The sequence below is a fragment of the Taudactylus pleione genome, unplaced genomic scaffold (assembly GCF_031769625.1).
Source record: "Taudactylus pleione unplaced genomic scaffold, aTauple2 ptg000403l, whole genome shotgun sequence".
In the NCBI taxonomy this organism is placed as follows: Eukaryota; Metazoa; Chordata; class Amphibia; order Anura; family Myobatrachidae; genus Taudactylus; species Taudactylus pleione.
In genome coordinates, this window is record NW_028284805.1 from 3,165,054 (window position 1) to 3,181,940 (window position 16,887).

A 16,887-nucleotide genomic window follows, 5' to 3' on the forward strand; every position below is an offset into this window, starting at 1 on the left:
GGCGATATGTATCCGATCTCGCATACGATTCCCTTGAAAATTCTTCCCTTGACATTCTGTACGATTTGTATTTAGAAATGGTGCAATTCTACAAATGACCATACGATCCGATGTATCTTAAACGATTGTAAATCATTTACGATCAATCGTATGCAGCAAATACACACACGATGCATCTGTTGGAATGACACAAGGGGAGGGCTTATCTAGGGGGTATAAAAGGCAGCATCCATGTTAGATCTGTGCACACTGCTCAGTGACTAGTCAGGCTTGGTTTTATATCATGCTGAACGCTGTACTTTGCTAGTGTGTTTTGCTTTGGTAAGACTTGCCTTTTACAAAGTGTGTTATTTCTCTACTTTGTGATGGATCCATTAGAGATGAGCGTGTTCGGTACTCAGAGAACTGAACCCACCCGAATTTGGGCGATCCGAGGCGCCCCCTGGATCTCTCCTCCTGCCCCGGATCGAGGCCAAACCTCTGCTGTCAGATCTCGAGGTTTTGCCTCGAGCGGCCATTTTTAAAAATCCCTTTGCCTTCAATGGGCAAAGCGCTGATTGGCAGACAGAGCCGTCTGTCACGGCTCTCAGCCAAACAGCGTTAAGCCCATTGAATGCAGGGAAAAAAGAAGATGGTGCTGGTTCCCGTTGCCGGCACCTCCAGTTGCCGGCACCCCCCGCTGCCAACATACCAGCTGTTGGCAGCCCCACTGCTGACACTGCCGGCAGCCCCGCTGCTGACACCACTAGCTCTCCCATGCTTCCGACACTGCCGGCACCCTGCATTGAGAACACCCCTGCACTGCCGACACAGTCAGCAAACCTGCACTGAAGACACCGCTGGCACCCCCGCACTGCCGACACCCTTCACTGAAGACACTGCCAGCACTCCCACACTGCCATTCCATTTACTGAGGACACCGTCGGCAACCCCCGCACTGCCGACACAGCCAGCAAACCTGCACTGAAGACACCACTGACACCCCCGCACTGCCAACACTGCCGATACCCTTCACTGAGGACACTGCCAGCACTTCTACACTGCCATTCCATTTACTGAGGACACCGTCGGCAACCCCCACACTGCCGACACAGCCAGCAAACCTGCACTTAAGACACCGCTAGCACCCCCGCACTGCCGACATCGCAGGTACCCTTCACTGAGGACACTGCCATCCCTGCAGCACTGCTATTCCATGTACTGCATACATGCCTACCCTCCCGGTTTTCGCGGGAGGCTCCCGATTTTTCGGGAAACCCCCTGCACCCCCGAAAGGGTGGGCATTTCTCCCGCATTCTGCCCACTTCCTAGTGAAGTGGGCAGAATGATGAGAATTCCTGCGGCTATCGCGGGTCTCCGTGTAGGGGGCGGGGCTTAAGATGTGATTCTAAATGAATCGCGTCATTCGGCCCCGCCCCCTATGCAAATTACAGCCAATTGTGGCAATTTTGCAGTGAGGGGCGGGGCTTAATGACACGGCTCATCAGGCCCCGCCCCCGTTGCCATCCTCCTGCTTCTCTTACCCGGGCTTCTCCCGGGAAGAGATTTTAGAAGGTAGGCAACTATGATGTACTGAGAACACCGTCAGCAACCCCGTACTGTCGACAAGTGTACTTTTGGTGTATCCAACCTGCACTGCATCCAACGCACTATGTATCCCGCACTGTATTTAACCCACACTGCAGCCGGCCTCCATTGTATCCAACCCACACCGTATCCCGCACTATATCAGACTCGCACTGTAACCCACACCGTATCCCGCACTATATTAGACCCGCACTGTAACCCACACCGTACCCCGCAATATATCAGACCTGCACTGTAACCCACACCGGATCCCGCACTATATCAGACCCGCACTGTAACCCACACCGTATCCCGCAATATATTAGACCCGCACTGTAACCCACACTGTATCCCGCACTATATTAGACCCGCACTGTAACCCACACTGTATCCCGCACTATATTAAACCCTCACTGTAACCCACACCGTGTCCCGCACTATATTAGACCCGCACTGTAACCCACACTGTATCCCGCACTGTATTAGACCCGCACTGTAACCCACACCGTATCCCGCACTATATCAGACTCGCACTGTAACCCACACTGTATCCCGCACTATATTAGACCCGCACTGTAACCCACACCGTATCCCGCACTAAATCAGACTCGCACTATAACCCACACCGTGTTCAGCACTATATTAGACCCGCACTGTAACCCACACCGTATCCCGCACTATATCAGACTCGCACTGTAACCCACACCGTATCCCGCACTATATCAGACTCGCACTGTAACCCACACTGTATCCCGCACTATATTAGACCCGCACTGTAACCCACACCGTATCCCGCACTATATCAGACCCGCACTGTAACCCACACCGTATCCCGCACTATATTAGACCCGCACTGTAACCCACACCGTATCCCGCACTATATCAGACCCACACTGTATCCAACCCACACCGTATCCCGCACTATATTAGACCCGCACTGTAACCCACACTGTATCCCGCACTATATCAGACCTGCACTGTAACCCACACCGTATCCCGCACTATATCAGACTCACACTGTAACCCACACCATATCCCGCACTATATCAGACTCGCACTGTAACCCACACCATATCCCACACTATATTAGACCCGCACTGTAACCCACACCGTATCCCGCACTATATCAGACTCGCACTGTAACCCTCACCGTGTCCCGCACTATATTAGACCCGCACTGTAACCCACACTGTATCCCGCACTATATCAGACTCGCACTGTAACCAACACCGTGTCCCGCACTATATTAGACCCGCACTGTAACCCACACCGTATCCCGCACTATATCAGACCCGCACTGTATCCAACCCACACCGTATCCCGCACTATATTAGACCCGCGCTGTAACCCACATCGTATCCCGCACTATATCAGACTCGCACTGTAACCCACACTGTATCCCGCACTATATTAGACTCGCACTGTAACCCACACCGTATCCCGCACTATATTAGACCCGCACTGTAACCCACACCGTATCCCGCAATATATCAGACCTGCACTGTAACCCACACCGTATCCCGCACTATATCAGACCCGCACTGTAACCCACACCATATCCCGCAATATATTAGACCCGCACTGTAACCCACACCGTATCCCGCACTATATTAGACCCGCACTGTAACCCACACCGTATCCCGCACTATATCAGAGTCGCACTGTAACCCACACTGTATCCCGCACTATATCAGACTCGCACTGTAACCCACACTGTATCCCGCACTATATCAGACTCGCACTGTAACCCACACTGTATCCCGCACTATAACAGACTCGCACTGTAACCAACACCGTATCCCGCACTATATCAGACCCGCACTGTAACCCATACTTGCCTACCTTTCAGAATCTCTTCCCGGGAGAAGCCCGGGTAAGAGAAGCAGCAGGGGTCCGATGTGGGCGGGGCCTAACGTATTGCGTAATTAAGCCCCGCCCTCTCGCGGCAAAACTGCCGCAATTGGGTGAAATTTACATAGGGGGCGGGGCCAAATGCTGTGATTCATTCAGAATCACATCTTAAGCCCCGCCCCCTTCACGGAGACCCGCAATCGCCGCGGGTATTCTCCTCATTCTGCCCACTTCACTTCCGGGGGTGCTGGGGGTTACCCGAAAAATCGGGAGCCTCCCGCGAAAACCGGGAGGGTAGGCATGTATGTAGACCCGCACTGTATCCAACCCACACCGTATCCCGCACTATATTAGACCCGCATTGTAACCCACACCGTATCCTGCACTATATTAGACCCGCACTGTAACCCACACCGTATCCCGCACTATATTAGACCCGCATTGTAACCCACACCGTATCCTGCACTATATTAGACCCGCATTGTAACCCACACCGTATCCTGCACTATATTAGACCCGCATTGTAACCCACACCGTATCCCGCACTATATTAGACCCGCACTGTAACCCACACCGTATCCCTCACTATATCAGACCCGCATTGTAACCCACACTGTATCCCGCACTATATTAGACCCGCACTGTAACCCACACCGTATCCCTCACTATATCAGACCCGCATTGTAACCCACACTATATCCCGCACTATATTAGACCCGCATTGTAACCCAATACTGTATCCCGCACTATATTAGACTCGCACTGTAACCCACACCGTATCCCGCACTATATTAGACTCGCACTGTAACCCACACCGTATCCCGCACTATATTAGACCCGCGCTGTAACCCACACTGTATCCCGCACTATATTAGACCCGCAGTGTAACCCACACCGTATCCCACACTATATTAGACCCGCGCTGTAACCCACACCGTATCCCGCACTATATTAGACCTGCACTGTAACCCACACTGTATCCCGCACTATATTAGACTCGCACTGTAACCCACACCGTATCCCGCACTATATTAGACCCGCGCTGTAACCCACACTGTATCCCGCACTATATTAGACCCGCAGTGTAACCCACACCGTATCCCGCACTATATTAGACCCGCGCTGTAACCCACACTGTATCCCGCACTATATTAGACCCGCACTGTAACCCACACCGTATCCCGCACTATATTAGACCCGCACTGTAACCCACACCGTATCCCGCACTATATTAGACTCGCACTGTAACCCACACCGTATCCGACCTGCACTGTTTCTGACTCACAGGTATGGAAGGTACGATCACTGTTTTTAATGATTTTTGGGAACTGTTCAAGAAAATGTCTGATTGATCGGGGCTTTACAAGGGTCAGTCATTGGTGGCCCGGCACCCCCATGAGGAAAATACAGATTGGGCAGTGAGAATAGGTATGTGCTGGGGGGCGACTAATTCTTTTGAGCAAGGATATTCCATGCACAATGTCGGTTTTTAGTAAATTTCTGAGTTGCATTGTTACTTTCTATTGAACGTACTTGTGAGTTGGTTTGGCCTATGCCTATGTTGGTGAATAATATTGTGTGAGGTGGTCAAAATTGACTGGAAATAAATGTTATTGAGGTTAATAATAGTGTAGGGACAAAAAAAAGGCCCAAATTATGTGATTTTAGCTGTTTTTATCATTTTTTTTTTTTTTTTTAAATCCAGATCCAAAACCAAAAAACAAAACAGCAAAAAAATAAATCCAAAACCAGATCCAGATCCAAAACCAAAACACGGGTGTCAGTGCACATCTCTAGTTATAACTATGGGGGCTGCCCGACGATCCGCAATGGAGGCCAAGGAACAAACCGCCCAAGGGGGTCCATTAAGGGGCCCGGCACTTAATACATAACCCTTCCTGAGTCATATCCTCCATACCTGCAGCACATGACTTGCAGGATAGCAAAAATGGGTGCAGTATCGTGCTCCATCTCCTGGTCAGTTCTATCTGACCATGGAAATATCAAGCAGCGCTATACTGGTCCTGACTGGGATTTCCCAGAGCCCGGCTCGTACAGACTCTGGGGTCCCGCCACGATCCCCAGATATGTAACTGCTATGCAGCCCCCCTGCGCATAGGGTGACCCGACTCCAGCCGGGCACCAATTAAAACTGAGGTGCCTCTGGCTTGGGGGCAGGTTTATATGGAGAATGGAGGCAGTGCATCCTGGGAGCTGAAAGCTTTAACTGCGTGGTGCCCGGATTTGGTTCCCAACCTATACCCCAAGGTCAACCCTGTAGACCCTGAAGTAGAAATCTCCATTACATCTATCAATGAATGTCACCTTTGGCACTGAGCGTAGCACAAGCACTGTACAGTGTCAGCGATGGATACAGCGTGGAAGTGTACAGGTAAAGGAAAGCAGCAGAGCTAGACGCTCTAGGACCAATTACATTACACCACAGCAAAGGGCATAAAAACATATCATAGTAAAAAAAAAGCGAAAAAAAAACCCCAACCATTGAATTGAATTGAACTAAGGAATGACTGTTACATAACATATACTGTAGCTACGTATGGTGTGTGTGTGTTTTTTTTTAATAACCTTTGAACTAGGGATGTGCAGGCTCGGTTCTACTCGGTTCCGTTCGGTTCTTTTTACCGAACCTTATTGGCTATCCAAAACTCGTGACAGCTGAAACCCAATAAGATCCGGTAAAAAGAACCGAACGGAACCGAGTAGAACCGAGCCTGCACATCCCTACTTTGAACCCATTGTGACATGTACTATATGTATTGGTGAGGTTACACTGTCCTTTTAGGAGTTCATATTCAAATAAATTTACAAGCTGCTAAATATGTGGGTGTGGTCACTATCCCAAAAGTTATTGGCTCAGTATGTGACACTTAAGTTTAAGAAAGCCACACAGGACCGGCGCTACCACTAGGCAAACTTAGGCAGCTACCTAGGGTGCCGGCCACTAGAGGGCGCTTCTCAGTCCACATATCAGGAGCCTGAAGGATGGCCACGCCCCTCCATGTGACGTCACACAAGGGGCGGGGCCACAATTGCCAGTGATTACAGCAATGCCCGGAGCATCCTCAGGATACTCCGGGGAGCTGTAAGGGCAGCAGTGTGACCGACTGAAGTGTGTTGTGTGGAGAGTGGACTGGAGCAGACCACACACATCACCGTTTTGTTACTCATGGGCTGGCTGCTGGCACTGACAGGCTGTATGTGGTACTCTAGAGAAAGATGGCTGATTGCAGAAATCCCCATGTGGGTGCGAAATTCAAAGTACAGGAGTAATCAAGGGACATCTCAGATGGTGGTGACCAAGCTCTGGAGATGGTTGGATAAACGGAGATAGTGGAATGAGACTCAGGCTGGCTGCTGGTACTGTGCTGCACATAGTGACTCACACACACAGCCTGCCAGTACCAGCAGCAGCCTGTGCCCATGATGTGATGAGGAGAAGAGCGCATTGTGTGCTACCGCATTCATTCACTTACCGTGTCCTCCGCACGGACGCCCTCGTCACCTCATCCAGGCCTCCGTGCCCGTCCAGTGATGCTCAGCCTCAGGGTTGCTGATGGCGCTGAGTGAGCCCCACAAACTCGTCGTCCTGTCCGGTGACCATCAGTCCATCCATCCGTCCGCCCACGCTAGCTGTGAAGGCTGAAGCAGGCTAGGCTAGCAGCCAGTGCCCACTGTGGTATCCGCACTGGCACCACGTCTTCCACACAGCCGCCGCCCGCCGAAATCAGAGACTGGGCAGGGAAGGGATGGCGTGTAACGTCACACCCGGCCCAATGTAGGAGGAGGGACTGTCAGGCAGCGCTGGTGGTGACGTTATAGGGGGTAGGGCGAAAGCGCAGCAGCGGGGTGGGTGGGCTGGGCAGAGCCTGGCATGACAGTGACAGCCAGGGCCGGGCTAGCCAGGGAAAATGCCAGTAGAAAATCGTTGCGCCCTCTGTAGGTGGTGCCCTTGTGCGGCCGCTCAGGTGGAACATGCCTGGAGCCGGCCCTGATTCTAGGCACCCTGCTAGCCAGATGAGGATAGCAGAAAAAAGCTTTGAGGCCCAGACTAAATGATTCCGGGGGCCTTACACGGCCCCCGGGCCTGAGGTTCCCCATCCCTGATCTACATGGTGCAGGCGGGAGGTTCCCCTGCTCTGAGCTTGTGTAATGTGCTGTGCTGTCCAGGCTGTCATCCCTCACACAGCCAGCCGACAGGACAGCTCCGACCCTACTGCTCCCTCCTCACTCCAGTCCCAGACTCCCAGCCAGTCACAGAGTAGCTCCGCCCCCTAGATGGCACAGTGCCTGAGACGAGGAGCTGTGATGGCTGGGAGCAGCAGCAGCCATGCTGAGAGAGTGGCAGTCAGGCTGGTAAGTGATGGGAGCTGCTGACTGTGTATATCCTGTGTCAGAGGTAACCTGACACCAACAAGTGCAGCACATGGAATTATTTAGTTATGAAAACACTTCTGTGCCCCCCTCCCCCTGCTGCTGGGGGCTGATAGAGATGAGTTAAGGCCCCCATACATCAGCAATTGATTGCAGCAATCGTGCAATTTCAATCGATTGTGTATAAAAATCTTTCCCTTATTTCAATCGATTGCAGAATTGCCACAATCGATAGAAAAAGGGAAAGATTTTTATACACAATCGATTGCAAATTGCACAAAAAAAATAGGGTGACAGCGACCTCTGGTGTCCCAGGCCCGTAATATTATGACTGAGCAGTGAGTTACAAATATAACATCAGTTTTATTTAGTAAAAACAAATCAGGCAAAAAATATATCCCATAAAATGTCACTTTAAACTAGGGGTGTGCACCGGCCACTTTTCGTGTTTTGTGTTTTGGTTTTGGATCTGGATCTTTCTTCGTGTTTTGGATCTGGATTGGTTTTGCCAAAACCACCCTTCCGTGTTTTGGGTTCTGGGTTTTGTGTTTTGGATCTGTATTTTTTTGAAAAAAAGCATAAAAACAGCTAAAATCACAGAATTTGTAGGTTTTTCTGCTCCTATGCTATTATTAACCTCAATAACCTTAATTTCCACTCATTTCCAGTCTATTCTGAACACCTCACACCTCACAATAGTGTTTTTATGTCCAAAAGGTTGCACCGAGGTAGCTGGATGACTATGCTAAGCGACACGAGTGGGCGGCACAAACACGTGACCCATCTAGGAGTGACACTGCAGTGGCAGGCAGGATGGCAGTTAGAAAAACTAGGCCCCAAACTGTACATAATGCAAAGAAAAAAAGAGGTGCAAGATGGAATTGTCCTTGGGCCCTCCCACCCACCCTTATGTTGTATAAACAGGACATGCACACTTTAACAAATCAATCATTTCAGCGCCAGGGTCTGCCACACAACTGTGGCTGAAATGATTGGTTCGTTTGGGCCCCCACAAAACAAGCTGGCAATTAATGTGTCCCTGCACAAACTGGCTCTACGGAGGCAAGATGTCATCCTCATCCTCCTCATCCACTGATTCCTCACCCTCTTCAGTGTGTACATCCTCATCCTCACAAAGTATTAACTCGTCCCCACTTGAATCCACCACCACAGGTCCCTCTGTACCTTCTGGAGGCTGGTCTCCCTGGAAGAGCTGATAATTCATTTTGATGAACATCATCTTCTCCACATTCTGTGGAAGCAACCTCCTACGCCTTTCGCTGACAAGGTTCCCGGCTGCACTAAACACTCTTTCGGAGTACACACTGGAGGGGGGGCAACTCAGGTAAAATAGAGCCAGTTTGTACAGGGGCCTCCAAATTGCCTCTTTTTCCTGCCAGTACAGGTATGGACTGTCTGACATGCCTACTTGGATGCTGTCACCGATGTAATCCTCCACCATTCTGTCAATGGTGACAGTATCATATGCAGTGACAGTAGACATGTCAGAAATTGTTGCCAGGTCCTTCAGTCCGGACCAGATGTCCAAACTTGGTCCTGCCTGCCCTGCATCACCGCCAGCGGGTTGCTTAGGATACCTAAGTTTTTTCCTGGCAGCCCCAGTTGCGGGAGAAAATGAAGAAGGAGCCGTTGACGTGTCACGTTCCGCTTCAGCTGACAGTGTGTTCACCAGCAGGTCTTTGCACCTCTGCAGGCTTGTGTCGGCCGGAAAGAGAGACACCACATAGGCTTTAAACCTAGGATCGAGCACGGTGGCCAAAATGTAGTGGTCTGATTTCAACAGATTGACCACCCTGGAATCCTGGCAAAGCGAATGAAGGGCTTCATCCACAAGTCCCACATGCCGAGCGGAATCGCTCCGTCTTAGCTCCTCCTTCACTTTCTCCAGCTGCTTCTGCAAAAGCCTGATGAGGGGAATGACCTGACTCAAGCTGGCAGTGTCTGAACTGACTTCACGTGTGGCAAGTTCGAAGGGCTGAAGAACCTTGCACAACACGGAAATCATTCTCCACTGCGCTTGAGTCAGGTGCATACCCCCTCCTTTGCCTATGTCATAGGTGGATGTATAGGCTTGTATGGCCTTTTGCTGCTCCTCCATCCTCTGAAGCATATAGAGGGTTGAGTTCCACCGCGTCACAACCTCTTGCTTCAGGTGATGGCGGGGCAGGTTCAAGAGTGTTTGCTGGCGCTCCAGTCTTCGGCACGCAGTCGCTGAATGGCGAAAGTGGCCAGAAATTTTTCGGGCCACCCAAAGCGTCTCCTGCACGCCCCTGTCGCTTTTCAGAAAATTCTGCACCACCAAGTTTATTGTGTGAGCAAAACATGGGACGTGCTGGAATTTGCCCAGATGTAATGCCCGCACAATATTGGTGGCGTTGTCAGATATCACAAATCCCCAGGAGAGTCTAAGTGGGGTAAGCCACTGGGCGATGATTTCCCTCAGTTTCTCTAAGAGGTTGTCGGCGGTGTGCCTCTTACTGAAACCGGTGATACACAGCGTAGCCTGCCTTGTAACGAGCTGGCGTTTCTGAGATGCTGCTACTGGTGATGCTGCTGCTGTTGCTGCGTAAGGTGATACATCTACCCAGTGGGCTGTCACAGTCATATAGTCCTTAGTCTGCCCTGTTCCACTTGTCCACATGTCCGTGGTTAAGTGGACATTGTGTACAACGGCATTTTTCAGGACACTGAGGACACTTTTTCTGACGTTTCTGTACAGTCTCGGTATCGCCTGCCTAGTGAAGTGGAATCTAGACGGGATTTGGAACCGGGGACACACTACCTCCATCAATTGTCTAAATCCCACTGCACTAATGGCGGATACCGGACGCACGTCTAACACCAACATAGCAGTCAAGGCCTCAGTTATACGTTTTGCTTCAGGATGACTGCTGTCGTACTTCATCCTCCTCGCTAAGGACTGTTGGAGGGTCAATTGTTTAGTAAAAGTAGTGGTGTTCCTACTTCCTCTCTGGGATGATGAACGACTCCCAGCAGCAGCAGCAACAGCAGCAGCGGCAGCAGTAGGCGTAGCAATGCAGGATCCTCCGGAGGAATCCCGGATAGGAGAGTCAGTCATGCCAGTGATATGGCCTGCAGGACTACTTCCGATCCTGACTAAGGAGGAAATTGACGAGGAGGGAGTTGACGGTGTGGTTTGCAGGCGCTTGGATACAACAGGACAACGGGATTTAGGTGTCCCTGGACTGCTTACGGTCTGAGCCAAAGTTTCTGAACTTGACAGTAACTTTTTATGAACGCGCTGCAGGTGCCGTATAAGGGAGGATGTTCCTAGGTGGTTGACGTCCCTACCCCTACTTATTTCACCTTTACATATGGTACATATGGCAAGACAGTTGTTGTCCGGATTTGGATAGAAATATTGCCAGACCAAAGAGGTGGAATGTTTGGTCTTCTGCCCAGGCATGACCGTGATGGGCTTTTTCATCCCACGGACAACAACTGTCTCCCCCGGAGCCTGATTTAAACAAACCACATCACCATCAGAATCCTCCTCGCCAACTTCCTCCTCAGCGCCAGCTACACCAGTATCCTCATCCTGTTGTACTTCAACAGTGACATCTTCAATTTGCATATCAGCAAGTGGACTGTGGGTGCTCCTTTCAGCACTTGCAGGGGGCGTGCAAATGGTGGAAAGAGCCACCTCTTCCCGTCCAGTGCTGGGAAGGTCAGGCATCGCAACCACCACCACACTTGGACTCTCTTTGGGGATTTGTGATATCTTCTTAGAAAGCACAGTTCTTCGCTGTGCTTTTGCCAGCTTAACTCTTTTGATTTTTTTAGTGGGAGGAGTGCTTCCATCGTCATGTGAAGCTGAACCACTAGTCATGAACATACTAGGGATCGACCTTAGCCGTTCCTTGCCACTCCGTGTCGTAAATGGCATATTGGCAAGTTTACGTTTCTCTTCAGCTGATTTAAATGTCTTTTTCAAGGTCATTTTCCTGAACTTTGCCATTTGGGATTGTATGTGCCCTCTACTATGACATTGGGCATCGGCCTTGGCAGACGACGTTGATGGCATGTTATCGTCTATGTCATGACTAGTGGCAGCAGCTTCAGCACTAGGAGGAAGTGGTTCTTGATCTTTCTCTATTTTATTTTTATCGGAGAAAGTTTGGTCCTCCATTTATGTTATATCGATTTGATATATACGTGCGGCTAAACACAGAAAATAAATTTTTTTTTGGTTCGGACTGGAGTGTACTTTGTGGGTTACAGCACCCTTTAACGGTCAAGCCAGCCGGCCCTTTACTTATGACACAGGCGCACGCTTGGCACTACTTTGTTGATGCACGTGCGGCTACTGCGCACACAATTCACAAACACAGAAAATAATTTTTTTTTGGTTTGGACTGGAGTGTACTTTGGGGGTTACAGCACCCTTTAACGGTCAAGCCAGCCGGCCCTTTACTTATGACACAGGCGCACGCTTGGCACTACTTTGTTGATGCACGTGCGGCTACTGCGCACACAATTCACAAACACAGAAAATAATTTTTTTTTAGGTTTGGACTGGAGTGTACTTTCGGGGGTTACAGCACCCTTAACGGTCAAGCCAGCCGGCCCTTTACTTATGACACAGGCGCACGCTTGGCACTACTTTGTTGATGCACGTGCGGCTACTGCGCACACAATTCACAAACACAGAAAATAATTTTTTTTTGGTTTGGACTGGAGTGTACTTTCGGGGGTTACAGCACCCTTAACGGTCAAGCCAGCCGGCCCTTTACTTATGACACAGGCGCACGCTTGGCACTACTTTGTTGATGCACGTGCGGCTACTGCGCACACAATTCACAAACACAGAAAATAATTTTTTTTTTGGTTTGGACTGGAGTGTACTTTCGGGGGTTACAGCACCCTTAACGGTCAAGCCAGCCGGCCCTTTACTTATGACACAGGCGCACGCTTGGCACTACTTTGTTGATGCACGTGCGGCTACTGCGCACACAATTCACAAACACAGAAAATAATTTTTTTTTGGTTTGGACTGGAGTGTACTTTCGGGGGTTACAGCACCCTTTAATGGTCAAGCCAGCCGGCCCTTTACTTATGACACAGGCGCACGCTTGGCACTACTTTGTTGATGCACGTGCGGCTACTGCGCACACAATTCACAAACACAGAAAATAATTTTTTTTTTGGTTTGGACTGGAGTGTACTTTGGGGGTTACAGCACCCTTTAACGGTCAAGCCAGCCGGCCCTTTACTTATGACACAGGCGCACGCTTGGCACTACTTTGTTGATGCACGTGCGGCTACTGCGCACACAATTCACAAACACAGAAAATAATTTTTTTTTTGGTTTGGACTGGAGTGTACTTTCGGGGGTTACAGCACCCTTAACGGTCAAGCCAGCCGGCCCTTTACTTATGACACAGGCGCACGCTTGGCACTACTTTGTTGATGCACGTGCGGCTACTGCGCACACAATTCACAAACACAGAAAATAATTTTTTTTTGGTTTGGACTGGAGTGTACTTTCGGGGGTTACAGCACCCTTTAACGGTCAAGCCAGCCGGCCCTTTACTTATGACACAGGCGCACGCTTGGCACTACTTTGTTGATGCACGTGCGGCTACTGCGCACACAATTCACAAACACAGAAAATAATTTTTTTTTTGGTTTGGACTGGAGTGTACTTTCGGGGGTTACAGCACCCTTAACGGTCAAGCCAGCCGGCCCTTTACTTATGACACAGGCGCACGCTTGGCACTACTTTGTTGATGCACGTGCGGCTACTGCGCACACGATTCACAAACACAGAAAATAATTTTTTTTTGGTTTGGACTGGAGTGTACTTTCGGGGGTTACAGCACCCTTTAACGGTCAAGCCAGCCGGCCCTTTACTTATGACACAGGCGCACGCTTGGCACTACTTTGTTGATGCACGTGCGGCTACTGCGCACACAATTCACAAACACAGAAAATAATTTTTTTTTTGGTTTGGACTGGAGTGTACTTTCGGGGGTTACAGCACCCTTAACGGTCAAGCCAGCCGGCCCTTTACTTATGACACAGGCGCACGCTTGGCACTACTTTGTTGATGCACGTGCGGCTACTGCGCACACAATTCACAAACACAGAAAATAATTTTTTTTTGGTTTGGACTGGAGTGTACTTTCGGGGGTTACAGCACCCTTTAACGGTCAAGCCAGCCGGCCCTTTACTTATGACACAGGCGCACGCTTGGCACTACTTTGTTGATGCACGTGCGGCTACTGCGCACACAATTCACAAACACAGAAAATATATTATATTTTTAGCACTTGGGGGGAGCACCCCTGATGGACAGAGCACCCCCTGGACAACACTACAGCACCTCTTTAGGACTGGGACACTGCACAGGACTTTGGAGTGGACACAGCCCCTATGGAGAACTGACTGCACAACACAGTCCAGCCAGCCCCTATGGACTTTGAAGTAGTGGACACAGCCCCTATTAACAACAGCAGCACAGCACAACACAGCCAGCCCCTATGGACTTTGAAGTAGTGGACAACAGCAGCACTACACTACACTACACTACACAGCCCTAACCTCCACCCTCCCTCTTCACTGTCCACAGCCGAGTGAGAAAATGGCGCCGACGTGGGTACCTTATATAGGATCCAAAACCCGCGAGACTCGGAAGGCGGGAAGATGACGTTTTGCCTCGATTTCAGATCCGAGTCAGGCGGGAAAAGTCGAGCCTGACTCGGATCGGACTCGGATCGGGGGGGCTCGGGGGGGTTCGGATTTCAGAAATCCGAACCCGCTCACCCCTACTTTAAACGTAGGCTAGATATAGGTAGAATATTAATCAGCACTAAAAAATATATAAAATCAGACACTTTTGCGCTGGTAGTCAAATAAAAACGGCACTATATATATATATATTTTTTTTAAAAAGATAAAAAATATAAGTAAAAGATAGTAAGATGCTTAGCTTTCAGGAGAGGTGCAGTCTGGGAAGGGCCAACGCGTTTCGTCAAATAGACTGTATCAAGGGTGTGCACACTGCTCAGTCATAATGTTACGGGCTTGGGACACCAGAGGTCGCTGTCACCCTATTTTTTGTCTTACAATTTGTTTATATAGGCCACTTACCATTGCCTATTTTACTTAGGGTTGAGCTGACGCCCAGTATATCCATTGGGAGTGTCAAATATGACTGAGTTCTGCTAAATTGTGTGATAATGACTGGTGCACTGTGGTGCTGTTCACAGCCTTCATATAATATATATATATATATTTATATATATAATAAGCTTACTACATCATCCCTTCGGGTCATGTGTATATTATTAGGGAGCTGTGTCTGTGAACTGGGCGGAGGGTTTGGGGGAAAACAGGGGCGGCATTGTGAACCTTTGCCTAGGGCGCCCTGACACCTTGCACCGGCCCTGAAGCCACAAATTACCTTTTTTGTCTAAGTCACTTTAGACGTTCCCCATGTGTTACTTCTATTATACGTTATTTATATTGTGCTATAATAAACTGTGGTGTCAAACATACGTACGAAAATAAACAAATGACAAGAGAGGGGGGTGGGTTTAAGGTAATAGTCACCAAAACAGGTATTTGAAGTGATAGAAGTAGAGATTGAATGCTTAAAGAATGGTAGCCGCAGTAAGATGGGATAGCATATGGGTACTATAGTCACAGGAGTGAGAATGTAATTACAAGTATACACAAGGAGTCCAACCCTGGCGGAAATGTGTCCTTATCATGATGCTGTTAGGTAGTCTGATATTAGGTGCCATAAAAGCAGATCTGATGTCAGAGAAGAGGTCTGAGTAGATCTTCTGATATAAACATTTGCATGAGAAGTAGAAATGTGCATTCCAAAAGAATTCTCTACATCACAGGTTCTCAGACTTGGTCCTCAGGACCCCAAACAGTGCATGTTTTTCAGGTCTCCTCACATAATCGCAAGTGTTCTAAAATGTGTCAGTGAATAATGAATACACCTGTGCACCTGCTATGTGACTTGGAAAACGTGAAATGTGTGGGGTCTTGAGGACCGAGTTTGAGAACCACCTGGTTCTCATGTCTGGTTTGGCCTTTTGACTGACTGTGATAGGCTGAAGAAAGATTGAGTTTAATACTGAAACTTTTGAAAACTGCTCTCCAGAATTATGAAATAAATTGCATCCCACGATCTACAGTGCTTCCGGAAAGTATTCACAGCGCCTCACTTTTTCCACATTTTGTTATGTTATAGCTTTATTCCAAAATGGAATAAATTAATTTTTTTCCTCAAAATTCTACACACAATACCCCATAATGACAACGTGTAAAAAGTTTTTTGAGATTTTTGCAAATTTAATAAAGAAACAACAACTAAGAAATCACATGTACATAAGTATTCACAGCCTTTAGCCTAGACTTGTAGTGTTAAATAGGGGACACAAATTGTGTGGAGTCCCCCTAATTTTTTTCTAACCAGCACTAGACTGTAACGGCCAGAGCAGTTGTCAATATACCACGGAGACAGATAGCGTGGGGCCTCTCTACCATAGCGTCAACCAGCCCTAGACTGCTGGAACCCCTAGAGAAGTGGGGATTCCAAAAAAGAATGCCCCTTCCCCCCCCTAAGGACAACTAGCTCTGGGTATTTCACCTGTAAAAAAAAAAAAAATTAAATGACAGGACATACCATGCAAAGTCTTTAATTCAACCTCCCCTACACATCCCTTGTTTACCTATTTCACAATCCGAATAGATACATAATTTTTCTCTGTAGTCATCCACTTGTGTGAATTCCATTTTATAACTTTCCATAAGATCACAGAATTGTCTTCTCACCTTCGTGAAGTCTCCGATGCTTCACAAGACCTGATTTAGTTGCATAATATTTCCCACAGTCAGAACATGAAAATGGCTTCTCACCCATGTGACTTCTCTGATGGTTGAGAAGATCTGATTTGTTTCCAAAAGGTTTCTCAAGGAACAAGGAACTGGCTTCTCACCTGTGTGCAGATTCTGAAGTCTAGAAAGACTTCCTTTGTAATTAAAACATTTCCCACACTCAGAACATGTGAACGGCAT

General features: G+C 48.8%; 1 protein-coding gene across 1 annotated transcript in view; it reads right to left on the reverse strand.

Annotated features, from left to right (window-relative positions):
- LOC148506463 (uncharacterized) overlaps positions 1-16,887 on the reverse strand; it is a 29,644-nt gene extending 12,757 nt beyond the window's left edge. The window contains exons 1-2 of the mRNA XM_088446717.1: positions 16,809-16,887; positions 16,645-16,758 (exon numbers count right to left, since the gene is read on the reverse strand). Coding sequence (XP_088302843.1) covers positions 16,645-16,758; positions 16,809-16,887 — 193 coding nt within the window. The remainder of the gene's footprint in view (positions 1-16,644; positions 16,759-16,808) is intronic.